This window comes from Neolamprologus brichardi, chromosome 5 (genome assembly GCF_056152115.1).
Source record: "Neolamprologus brichardi isolate AB-2024 chromosome 5, ASM5615211v1, whole genome shotgun sequence".
NCBI classification, from domain to species: Eukaryota; Metazoa; Chordata; class Actinopteri; order Cichliformes; family Cichlidae; genus Neolamprologus; species Neolamprologus brichardi.
The window spans coordinates 31,675,509-31,687,254 of NC_142108.1; the positions used below are offsets into that span (position 1 = coordinate 31,675,509).

At 43.0% G+C, this 11,746-nt stretch overlaps 1 protein-coding gene across 1 annotated transcript; it reads right to left on the reverse strand.

Annotated features, from left to right (window-relative positions):
- Positions 1 to 1,928: 1,928 nt before the first annotated feature.
- LOC148102828 (nuclear factor 7, brain-like) lies at positions 1,929 to 7,878 on the reverse strand. The gene is made up of 2 exons (XM_087841215.1): positions 7,718 to 7,878; positions 1,929 to 3,192 (listed from the first exon to the last, which is right to left on the reverse strand). Exons 1-2 carry the CDS (start codon positions 7,876 to 7,878, stop codon positions 1,929 to 1,931), a joined length of 1,425 nt encoding a protein of 474 aa, XP_087697341.1.
- Between the last annotated feature and the right edge of the window lie 3,868 nt (positions 7,879 to 11,746).

The window sequence follows — 11,746 nt, forward strand, 5'->3', positions numbered from 1 at the left end:
TTATTGATCAGTTTAAAAAAAGCTGCAGCTTAATTTAGGTGTTTTGTAAAAATCAGCTTTTATTGGATATATCTGATAATGCACTTTGTTCTTTGTTAAGCAAAGTAACACAACCCAAGCACTGTGGGGTTTTTATGCTTTTATTGTGCAGCTGTCTCATGTTATGTTTTCCTTAATATGGTCAATCAGCAATTTTTCACTGCTCTGACCTCAGTTTTCTTTTTTTCTTTTCTTTTTTGAATAAAAAATAGATGAAAGACATAAAATCCAAAATGTTCCTCATTGTGACAAATCGTAAATTATTTATTCAAGCATAACAAGTCCCCTAACTCAAGGGATGGCCCAGAGATGTGTTTGCACATAACAGACAACATAGTATAAATAAATTGTATCTTCTGGCACTTTTTTAAACAACAGTCTGCTATATAAGGACATAATTACTTCCAGTTTATTTAGTTAAACCTTTAAATTCCACTGTTAAAAATTAAAATAGCAGCAGTAACATTACTGAAGCAGTGTGAGATCATACTGACTTTCAAGCTAATGGGAATTATTTTTTTTAAAAAGCTGTCTTTTCCTTATATGCTATATCTACACAGATATAGCATATAATGTAAATGTTTTAATAATATGTGCCAATTATTTTCCCAGCAAAATATAATAAAATGTGTGGTGGCTCAAGACTTTTGTACAATACCATCCTAAAATATATTAGTATAATTAATCCCATCCTTTTTTTTAAAGCAGATTTCAGCACTAAATATCAAAGACAGAAAATATCAAACAATTATCATAGTCATGGCCTATATGCATATGTTCATATCTCCACCACCTGGTGTGCTTCCTGTATGCCTGACACAGTGATGTATTTCAGTGTGAAGGAACATGTTATATTTCTGTTTTCTCCTGAGAAGAATGAAGCAACGTTTTGCTGGTTTTGAAACCACTTTACAACTTTACATGGAAGTGATGAAGAGGCTGCCGCGTTAGTTCCTTCAAACAAATATATTTCCCAGAATCCAGTCTGTGTTTGTCCCTTTCTTAGACAAGACCCCGTCACCAGGCCAAGGGTTCAGTCCTCATCATTTGTGACTTCAAGATCACAATCTCTGAGTCAAAGCCCTCAGAGCCCAGCACAAGTGAACAGCTGACAGTCTTCTTGACAGAAAACAAAAAGTTGAAGTTGATCTGAAGAGGCCAAAAATAAAAGTCTTTACAAACAACAGATTATTGAAGACAGTTTAGCAGTTTAATAAAACTGACATTTTTTTGTTTTCAATTTTCCAGTTTGGCAAAATCACTTTTTAAAATAATTGTGGAAGCTTTAAACCCAGTGCTTGTTAGGCATATACCATTAGATATTTAATTTATTTATTCAATTTATGGATTGATTTTTTACAGTAAAGGTATAGAGTAGGAGAACCACATGATTTATTATAGTCAGCCACGTTTAATGGTTGAAGAGCGCCCCCTGCTGTTCTGTAGACGCTCCTCATGCTTATGTTCATGTCTGGGTTGTTTTTGTTTTTCCTTATTCCCAGATAAAGTTGTGTATGTGTGTTTGTTGGGTGTATTTTATATTATATTGTTAAAATTCAAATCTCAGCAGCAAATACCGTAGCTGAATATTTCTGTAATGGTATCTTCATGTTGTAAAAGAAACAAGAACTTCAAATACAAAACTGCAGCTCAGACTTGATCAATCGTTTATATCTTGTACAACAGGTCACATTTTAACTTTAGGACAAAAAACCATGATAGTTTTTCTCAAACGCCAAATTTATTTCCTAGTAGCTAGAAAAAGAAGAAAGAATCATTCAGAAATCAGATCTTAAAATAGGACAAACAATGAATAAGTGAAAAATCTGTGAAAGCATTTGCTCTTTCTTAGTATCTTGCAACTATTTATGCTAGGACTTTTTACTGGTTTAAAAATGAGACCAAAAACCTGTTGATAGAGGAGTTATATGCTCGTCCACTTTCAAGATCACTGGTAATATCTTCAGTTGTTTCTTCTCAGTCTCAACAAAAGGAAACAGCTTCTCAGTGAAATTGTGTTTGAAGGTGTGTATGAGTGTGTTGGCATCCAGATCATAGAATGAGAGCGTCCCTCTGTCATACTCCAGCTGAACTCTGACCCTCTGCAGCTTCTTTACTGACAAATATTTATATGTATCTGGTGTTGTTTGTACTCTGTATTTTTCATACTGGAAACATAATTGCCAGTATCCTGACAGTGCTTCTACCTTTCTCTCAAAAGACTCATTTATAACACCAAAGGCCCAAAATCCCTCTTCTCCAACCTCAACATCCCAAATGTGAGTCCCTGAGTCGAAGCCCTCAGAGCCCACAACAACTTTAAAATAGTGACACCTCTCTGGATTATCAGGAACCTTCTGTCTCCCTCCAAATGTCACACTGGTCCAATCGTCAGATAAGATGAGTTGTGGATGAGCTGTGTTTGGATCCAGAATCACAGGAGTGTAGGAGACCATCTCCTTCATCTTATTCCAGATGTTGTAGGTCAGGTTGCCCAGGTGTTTGGCCACATCCATCAGAGCTCCTGAGTCCAGCTGTGGAGCATCCAGCAGGGGGAGCTGCTTGACTCTGATCACTACAGCCTTGTAGCTCTGGAGAAACACAACGTCTTCAGCTCTCAGTTGCTCCTCTGTGGCTCTGATTGTTTCTGAAAGAGTTTCCATTTTCCTGTTCAGATCCTCAGTCTTCTCCTTCATCCTCTGACTCTTCTGTTTCTCTTCTGTCCTCAGAGCAGTGATCCTGGCATTTTCTTCCTTTTGTAGAAACAGCTGAAGCTTTTTAAACTCCTCATGAATTTGCTCTTCTGTCTGCTGGGCCTGGACCTTAATGGTTTCTGCTATTTGGTCAAACTCTCCTTTAGTGTATTCAGTGTTCATCTTTAACAACTTTAAGGGTGTCAGCAATTTCTTTAGCTCTTTTCTGTGACCGTGTGAAGTTTCATCAATAGGTCTGAAGCTGTGGTTTTTGTGTGCTAGTGAATCTCGACAGACGACACACACCGGCTGCTGATGATCCAAACAGAAAAGTCTGAGTTTCTCATGGTGCAGACTGCAGAGAGGCTCAGACACTGCAGAAGCTTTTTTATCTCTCTGCAGTAAGAAAGCCTCACACAGGTTCTTTAATGCCAAGTTACGGGGCGGATCATTCAGTAAAGGAATCGTCTTGCATATTGGGCAGGATTTTATTTGTTTGTCTCTCCAGCACAGCTGCATACAGTCTTTACAGAAGCTGTGGCTGCATGACAGGATGACAGGATCTTTGAAGATGTCGTGGCAGGAGAGATCCTTTTCAGACTGAGAAGACATTGTGCTTGGGATTGAAAAACACAAGACAAGACACATGTAAATATCCCACAAGGTAATATACCTGATAAACTGAAGACGGTTCTTTCCTTTAAAAAAAAATTTTTTATTTCGTTTTTTAAAAAAATATTTGTTGTACTCCAGTAAAAAGATTCCATCAACAAGGCCAAATAAAGCTCCTACTCTGGTATTATCAGTAAATATGAGGGTAACACAAGGATTCTGTTTGCAGTTGTCAACAAACTTCTTCAACCCCCCAATGCTTTACCACCACATTTCTTCTGAAACCTGTAACTCCTTGATGCAGTTCTTCACTTCAAAAATTCATAACATTCATCAGCAACTCAGTTCGAATGTTGTGTCTACCCCCTCTCCAGAACCTTTTCTCTATTTTGCGCCGTTTTTCCACTTTTCATCTTCCTGATATATCTGATATTTCTGAGTTCATATGTAAATCCAAGCCCGCCTATGACCCTATGCCTACAGGCTCTGTGAAATCCTGCGTCTTTTCCCTACTCCCACTCATCTCTGCTGTCATTCACTCTTCACTCACCACCAGCATCGTACCCTCATTATTCAAGATTGCTTCAGTCACTCCCATACTGAAAAAAACTTCTTTAGATCCTAACAACTTTAACAACCTCCCTCCGATCTCTAATCTAATCTTCATTTCTAAATTTCTTGAAAAAACTGTTGCAGCTCAACTTAATTTACACCTGGTTAATAATAACATCTACAAGAGGTTTAAATATAGTTTTCGCTCATGTCATAGCACAGAAACTGCTTTACTTTACACTAATGATCGTCTAATCAGAGCTGACTCTGGTCTTCTCACCATTCTCGTCCTTTTGGATTTGAGCTCAGCCTTTGACACAATCTCTCACTCCGTCCTTCTAAGCAGACTTTCCTCTCTTGTTGTCTCTGAAACACCCCTAGCTTGGTTCCAGTCATATCTCCTTGACCGCTCCCAGTTTATTCGGCTTATATCAGTTCGCTCTCGTCTATTCCCAGTCACTTCTGGTGTACCCCAAGGTTCAGTCTTCGACCCTCGTCTCTTCATTATTTACATCCTCCGTCTTGGTACCATTTTCTGCAAATTTGATCTGTTTTGCTGATGACACCCAGTTATATCTCTCCTGTAGGCCTGATTCCTCCCTCCCACCTTCTTCCCTTACAGAATGCCTATCTGAATTAAAATCCTGGTTCAGTTCTAATTTTCTTAACCTCAATGAGGATAAAACTGAAACCCTCCCTGTTGGCACTAACCTTTAACCTACTGAAGGCAAAGCATTTCTCACTCACTTTAGATAACTCCACAGTTTTCCCTTCACATCAGGTTAAGAGCCTTGGTGTCATCAGCTGTGGAACTCTCTACCCACAGATATAAGAAATATTGGTTCTCTCCCCCAGTTTAACTCTCAACTCAAAACCCATCTGTTCAAATCTGCATATTCACTGTGAACCCACTGTTTGTTCATTTTATCTTGTGCTTTTGTTTCTATCAAGGGCGTAGATTTGGCATGGACGAAAGGGACGTGTCCCCACCAATATCCAGCGATTGTTGAATTGTCCCCACCAATAATTTGATCTCTTCGAGTAAAGAAAAACAAACCCGATAGAAAGAAAAAAACGATCTGCACCCAGCGGAGCACAAAGAGTTAAGTTACGTTCTCTACTGAAGTCCTACGTCATGTGACAAATATGGCCAATGTGATTGGCTGTGCCTTTCAGGGAGCTCTGTTTAGTTTTAGCAGCGGCAAACCTGCGTTGGGAAGACCTGCGAGGAGGAGAGGAGGATGGCAGCAAAAAGGAAGAACCTGGATATAAGAAAGTATTTTTCAAAGAAACCTACCATTTACCATTTATATTTGGTAGGTTGCCATGTCCACCAGGAGAGACTTCACATAGTGGACATTGAGTTGTTGTGTGGGGCACCAGTAGTCCATGTCTGTTGCTGTAACAGTAGTTTATGTTTAGAATAAAAAATCTCAGCTCACTGACTTGTTCGGGGCAACAGTCCACCTAAAATGTTGCATAATTTTGCTGAGAGATCTTTTACTTTGTGGTAAACTTAGACGAGTAGTTTTATGGACATAAACCAGCAGGTCATTCAGTGTTCCCTTAGTGCCAAAGTATAACAGATGTTGGTGTACTATAACTGAACTAATGTTGTTAAAGGGATATTATTTTATTGTCATGACTGTATTTGAAACTATTTTTATTTTTGTATGATACCTGAGTTATATGGAATATGGCTGAAGTAAACTAAACCTAAAATACTTAGTCAATCATTTGTTTAATAGTAATTTAACATTATGCAATTCACATATAAAACTATGAATTGTAATTTTAAATGGTTAAAAAATGTAGAATAGCATATGTAGGCAAGTATATTTCTCCTTTTTTTTTTTATGAAGAAGCAAAGACCAAAAGGAAAGAAAAAAAAAGCAGAAACGGGGCAGGGTTCGGTGGTTGAATCATCCGTCCCCACCAATGCCAAAGCCAAATCTACACCCTTGGTTTCTATTGTTCTTCACTTTGTCATGTCTATAATATGTTTTATTCTATTGTTAAGTGTCCTTGAGTGTCTTGAAAGGCGCTCTATAAATACAATTTATTGTTATTATTATATAAACAATTTGTTAATATAGTGATTACAACCAACCACTTCATTTAACCCAAATAGTTTAGTTCTCTAGCACATGCTTTCATAGTGCTAGATTTTTTTTCTTTTTAAATTACTCTATGGTAGCATGACTTACCAGGATAAAGTCCAACAATTTAGAAGTCCCTTGGATATTTCTTCCACTGAAAACGTCCAGATGAACAGAATCAACCTTTTGGGTTCTCCTTACCTGGATGATTGAGCATGCATCAAGACATTATTCTTTCTTATTTATTCTTTAAAAAAAAAAAAAAAAAAAAGAGAGCCTCACTTTTCACTCCTTTTTGTGCTATCACAGTAAAGTCAATTATATAGTTTTTCTTTTACGCTGCAATAACATCTATAAACACTATAAAAAACTATATTAGTAAAATAGAAAATTGGTGCCTATGAACATTACAGGATCCTCAGTCTGTTCAGGTCTGACTCTGTCCTGCAACTTAGTAAAAGAAACATGAAACTGAAATGTATTAGCTTCAATTCCAGCAGTGTAAAAAAGGCATTAGGATTGAATTGATTGAATTGATTGATTGAATGCTACAGTATTGATGAGCAATATAGCAGATTACAGAAGACCCATACAGCGGGAATAAAAACTCTGAAATTAAACTTTCAGGTGTAAGTCACTTAAATTTGAAGAAAGTTATATTCAAGTTTACTAAAAAGTAAATTGTAAAATGTAATAAATATATATATATATATGCAATTCAGAATAGTAAGAGAAGTTTTAAAATATTTTGATTGTTTGGGTTTACAGTGTGGATGAACGATGGAAATGGTGTACTAATGAACTGTTTCATAAAACTGAAACTTACTTCCACTTTAGCTGTATTTTCTTTAAAGCTCCTGTTCATAAGAAGGAATCAGCAGCAGGTTCAGATGTACCCCAGCCATCCTTTGTTTCCGTGTTCCCAGCTTTCTTCCCTCAGCAGTTGTAATTCCTCTGGCTGTGTCTGCTTTGATGGTTAGTTTTGGCACATTGCTCACAAGATAAAGCCTATCATGTGATTTATCTCCACATCGAAAGAGGAAGACAAATAGAAGGAACATTTCCCTATATCTACATATTTTTTGCCATTCAACGCAGTTTCACTTCAGCCATTCGTTCTCACCAAACACTGCGATTAATTTATTAAACAGTGATTTTGTTTTAATTTATTATTTGCTATTTGCTTTTTGCTATTTAGTATTTGCTTACAGATTGTAATGTATCATATCAAATAAGAGCTTCCCTGATTCTGTCGTTGCTTCTAACAGCCTGTGAGGAGACTCCCATGTAAGGATAAGTTAATTTTTTAAAAACTAAATCTAAGCGATGTGATACCTGTGGTTATTTATGAATGCTTATCCTTTGATCCTATCCTCAAAGTTGAGTAATAATACCTCGGAAGTGCAGTTCACTAATCACTACCTTTAACAGACTCCCAGCTGACTTGACTTTTTCAAACACCTTCAGTTTATCTTGTAAGGGCTTCAGGTGTTTCTGAAACTCCTCTCTGTGATCCTGGGCAGCTTCTTCAGTTGGGTTGAATCTGTGGTCTTTGTGTGCTTTTGAATCTCGACAGACGACACACACCAGCTGCTGATGATCCAAGCAGAGAAGTTTGAGTTTCTCATGGTGCAGACTGCAGAAGCTTTTTTATCTCTCTGCAGTAAGAAAGCCTCACACAGGTCCTTTAACACCAAGTTACCTGGTGAATCATTTGAAAAATGTATCTTCTTACAAAGTGGGCAGTTGTGTTCTAGATTCTCTCTCAACCACGTCTGCAAACAGAATCGACAGAAGCTGTGGCTGCATGACAGGATGACAGGATCTCTATAGATGTCGTGGCAAATGGGACAGGAGAGATCATTTTCAGACTGGGAAGACATTTTGTCCTGGAGTGACAACAATGAAAACAAAGAGACGTCCACTCAGGACGTTTCTTCAAACTTACTTTCACTTTTAGCTCTGACTTTTGTAAAACTTCTGTTTGTAACATGGAATCAGGAGCATCGTGTTGAAGTGTCAGTATCCTGATATTCTCTGCAAGACGATTCTCTCTTTTCTAACAAAGAATCTAAACACATAGTTCAGAAAGTGAAACTGTCACGGTGCGTGTAATGTGGAACCGATATGGGCAATAAACGAGGAACATTCATACGTAAACAGTGTGCTGATTCTTTTGTATACAGGGTGGAGAGAGGTGTTGTAGAAATTTTAAATAAATGGTGGTGCATGAAACCAGGTTGTCTTTATTACTTTTATTTGATTTTGCAAAGAGCAGTACAGAACACTCAACTCAACAACTCAACACAAAACTGCATGTTTTACAAAGAGTATTTATAAAGATATTTATAATATCCATATAATGTATTTATAAAGATACGTTTTCTGCTATGACAATGATGATGAAGCCATTTATTTGTCACTTGCAGTTGCCTGCAGCAAAACTGGACCTCTTCTGACCATAAATACAATACACAAACATCACATCGGCTTCTCTTCGAGAATAGGGTGTCAATTTTGTTAAGAATATGTTAACATGAAGTCCTTTTTTTCAGCAATTACAGCCTGAGAAAGATCAGTAGCAGTCTTTAAATTTTCCACTATGAATGTTAGCAATGGAACACACATAGGCTAACAATGCCACAAAAAAAAAACATACATACAGGCATACATTTTAAATTCATAAATTCATAAATTTTAAAGCATAAATTGGGCAGCATGGTTGTTTTCCTTGTGTTTTCAGGGGTTCTCCCCAGGTACTCTGGCCTCTTCCCACAGCTCAAAGACATGCAATTAGTGTGGTTAGGTTAATCAGTGTTTCTAATTTTCCCATAGGTACGAATGTGAGTGTGCAAGGTGGTCAGCCCCCCTGCAACCCTGATAAGTGGAGGAGATGGATGACTTTTATAGACATATGGATCATATATGTATTTAAAAAAGAAACACAAAAGACAATGACCAACATTAAAAGATCAAATTATCAATCAAGATCAATTAAGCAACTCTGTGAGTTAGGGAGAAAAGGAGACAGATTAGTGGTTACTGGAGCAGCAACATCTTTTTGGATCATAAAAGAATAGAAAAAGCAGCCTTCTGCCATACTGTGTTTGGGCTTTAGAGAATCCAGAACTCCACAGTAAGGGAGGTGGAGCCAGCGAGCAGTAAGGGAGGGGGAGCCAGCGAGCAGTAAGGGAGCAGTAAGGAAGGTGGAGCCACCGAGCAGTAAGGGAGGGGGAGCCAGCGAGCAGTAAGGGAGGGGGAGCCAGCGAGCAGTAAGGCAGCAGTAAGGGAGGTGGAGCCAGCGAGCAGTAAGGGAGCAGTAAGGGAGGGGGAGCCAGCGAGCAGTAAGGGAGGGGGAGCCAGCGAGCAGTAAGGGAGCAGTAAGGAAGGTGGAGCCACCGAGCAGTAAGGGAGGGGGAGCCAGCGAGCAGTAAGGGAGGGGGAGCCAGCGAGCAGTAAGGGAGCAGTAAGGGAGGTGGAGCCACCGAGCAGTAAGGGAGGGGGAGCCAGCGAGCAGTAAGGGAGCAGTAAAGGAGGGGGAGCAAGCAACCAGTAAGGCAGCAGTAAGGGAGGTGGAGCCAGCGAGCAGTAAGGGAGCAGTAAGGGAGGGGGAGCCAGCGACCAGTAAGGGAGGGGGAGCCAGCAAGAAGTAAGGCAGGTGGAGCCTGCGAGCAGTAAGGGAGGGGGAGCCAGCGAGCAGTAAGGGAGGTGGATCCAGCGAGCAGTAAGGGAGCAGTAACGGAGGGGGAGCCACCGAGCAGTAAGGGAGGGGGAGCCAGCGAGCAGTAAGGGAGCAGTAAGGGAGGGGGAGCCAGCAACCAGTAAGGCAGCAGTAAGGGAGGTGGATCCAGCGAGCAGTAAGGGAGCAGTTAGGGAGGTGGAGACACAGAGCAGTAAGGGAGGGGGAGCCAGCGAGCAGTAAGGGAGCAGTAAGGGAGGGGGAGCCAGCGAGCAGTAAGGGAGCAGTAAGGGAGGTGGAGCCAGCGAGCAGTAAGGGAGGGGGAGCCAGCAAGCAGTAAGGGAGCAGTTAGGGAGGTGGAGCCACCGAGCAGTAAGGGAAGGGGAGCCAGCGAGCAGTAAGAGAGCAGTAAGGGAGGTGGAGCCAGCGAACAGTAAGGGAGGGGGAGCCAGCAACCAGTAAGGCAGCAGTAAGGGAGGGGGAGCCAGCGAGCAGTAAGGGAGCAGTAAGGGAGGTGGAGCCAGCGAGCAGTAAGGGAAGGGGAGCCAGCGAGCAGTAAGAGAGCAGTAATGGAGGTGGAGCCAGCGAACAGTAAGGGAGGGGGAGCCAGCGAGCAGTAAGGCAGCAGTAAGGGAGGTGGAGCCAGCGAGCAGTAAGGGAGGGGGAGCCAGAAACCAGTAAGGGAGCAGTAAGGGAGGTGGAGCCAGCGAGCAGTAAGGGAGGGGGAGCCAGCAAGCAGTTAGGGAGGTGGAGCCACCGAGCAGTAAGGGAGGGGGAGCCAGCGAGCAGTAAGGGAGCAGTTAGGGAGGTGGAGCCACCGAGCAGTAAGGGAGGGGGAGCCAGCGAGCAGTAAGGGAGCAGTTAGGGAGGTGGAGCCACCGAGCAGTAAGGGAGGGGGAGCCAGCGAGCAGTAAGGGAGGGGGAGCCAGCGAGCAGTAAGGGAGCAGTAAGGGAGGGGGAGCCAGCGAGCAGTAAGGGAGCAGTAAGGGAGGTGGAGCCAGCGAGCAGTAAGGGAAGGGGAGCCAGCGAGCAGTAAGAGAGCAGTAAGGGAGGTGGAGCCAGCGAGCAGTAAGGGAGGGGGAGCCAGCGAGCAGTAAGGGAGCAGTTAGGGAGGTGGAGCCACCGAGCAGTAAGGGAGGGGGAGCCAGCGAGCAGTAAGGGAGGGGGAGCCAGCGAGCAGTAAGGGAGCAGTAAGGGAGCAGTAAAGGAGGGGGAGCCAGCGAGCAGTAAGGGAGGGGGAGCCAGCGAGCAGTAAGGGAGCAGTTAGGGAGCAGTAAGGGAGGGGAGCCAGTGAGCAGTAAGGGAGCAGTAAGGGAGCAGTAAGGGAGGGGGAGCCACCGAGCAGTAAGGGAGGGGGAGCCAGCGACCAGTAAGTGAGCAGTAAGGGAAGTGGAGCCAGCGAGCAGTAAGGGAGCAGTAAGGGAGGGAGAGCCAGCGAGCAGTAAGGGAGGGGGAGCCATCGAGCAGTAAGGGAGCAGTAAGGGAGGTGGAGCCACCGAGCAGTAAGGGAGGGGGAGCCAGCGAGCAGTAAGGGAGCATTAAGGGAGGGGGAGCCAGCAACCAGAAAGGCAGCAGTAAGGGAGGTCGAGCCAGCGAGCAGTAAGGGAGCAGTTAGGGAGGTGGAGCCACCGAGCAGTAAGGGAGGTGGAGCCAGCGAGCAGTAAGGGAGCAGTAAGGGAGGGGGAGCCAGCGAGCAGTAAGGGAGCAGTTAGGGAGGTGGAGCCACCGAGCAGTAAGGGAGGTGGAGCCAGCGAGCAGTAAGGGAGCAGTAAGGGAGGGGGAGCCAGCGAGCAGTAAGGGAGCAGTTAGGGAGGTGGAGCCACCGAGCAGTAAGGGAGGGGGAGCCAGCAAGCAGTAAGGGAGCAGTTAGGGAGGTGGAGCCACCGAGCAGTAAGGGAGGGGGAGCCAGCAAGCAGTAAGGGAGCAGTAAGGGAAGTGGAGCCAGCGAGCAGTAAGGGAGCAGTAAGGGAGGGGGAGCCAGCGAGCAGTAAGGGAGGGGGAGCCAGCGAGCAGTAAGGGAGCAGTAAGGAAGGTGGAACCACCGAGCAGTAAGGGAGGGGGAGCCAGCGAGC

Bases quoted from the DNA above. Each gene is read 5' to 3' on its own strand.
- LOC148102828 (XM_087841215.1), bottom strand. From the start codon at position 7,878: ATGTCTTCCCAGTCTGAAAATGATCTCTCCTGTCCCATTTGCCACGAC. The intron at 3,193-7,717 runs TTTTTCAAATGA...CAAGACGATTCC, and splicing joins CCACTTTGTAAGAAGATACA to TTTACTGAATGATCCGCCCC.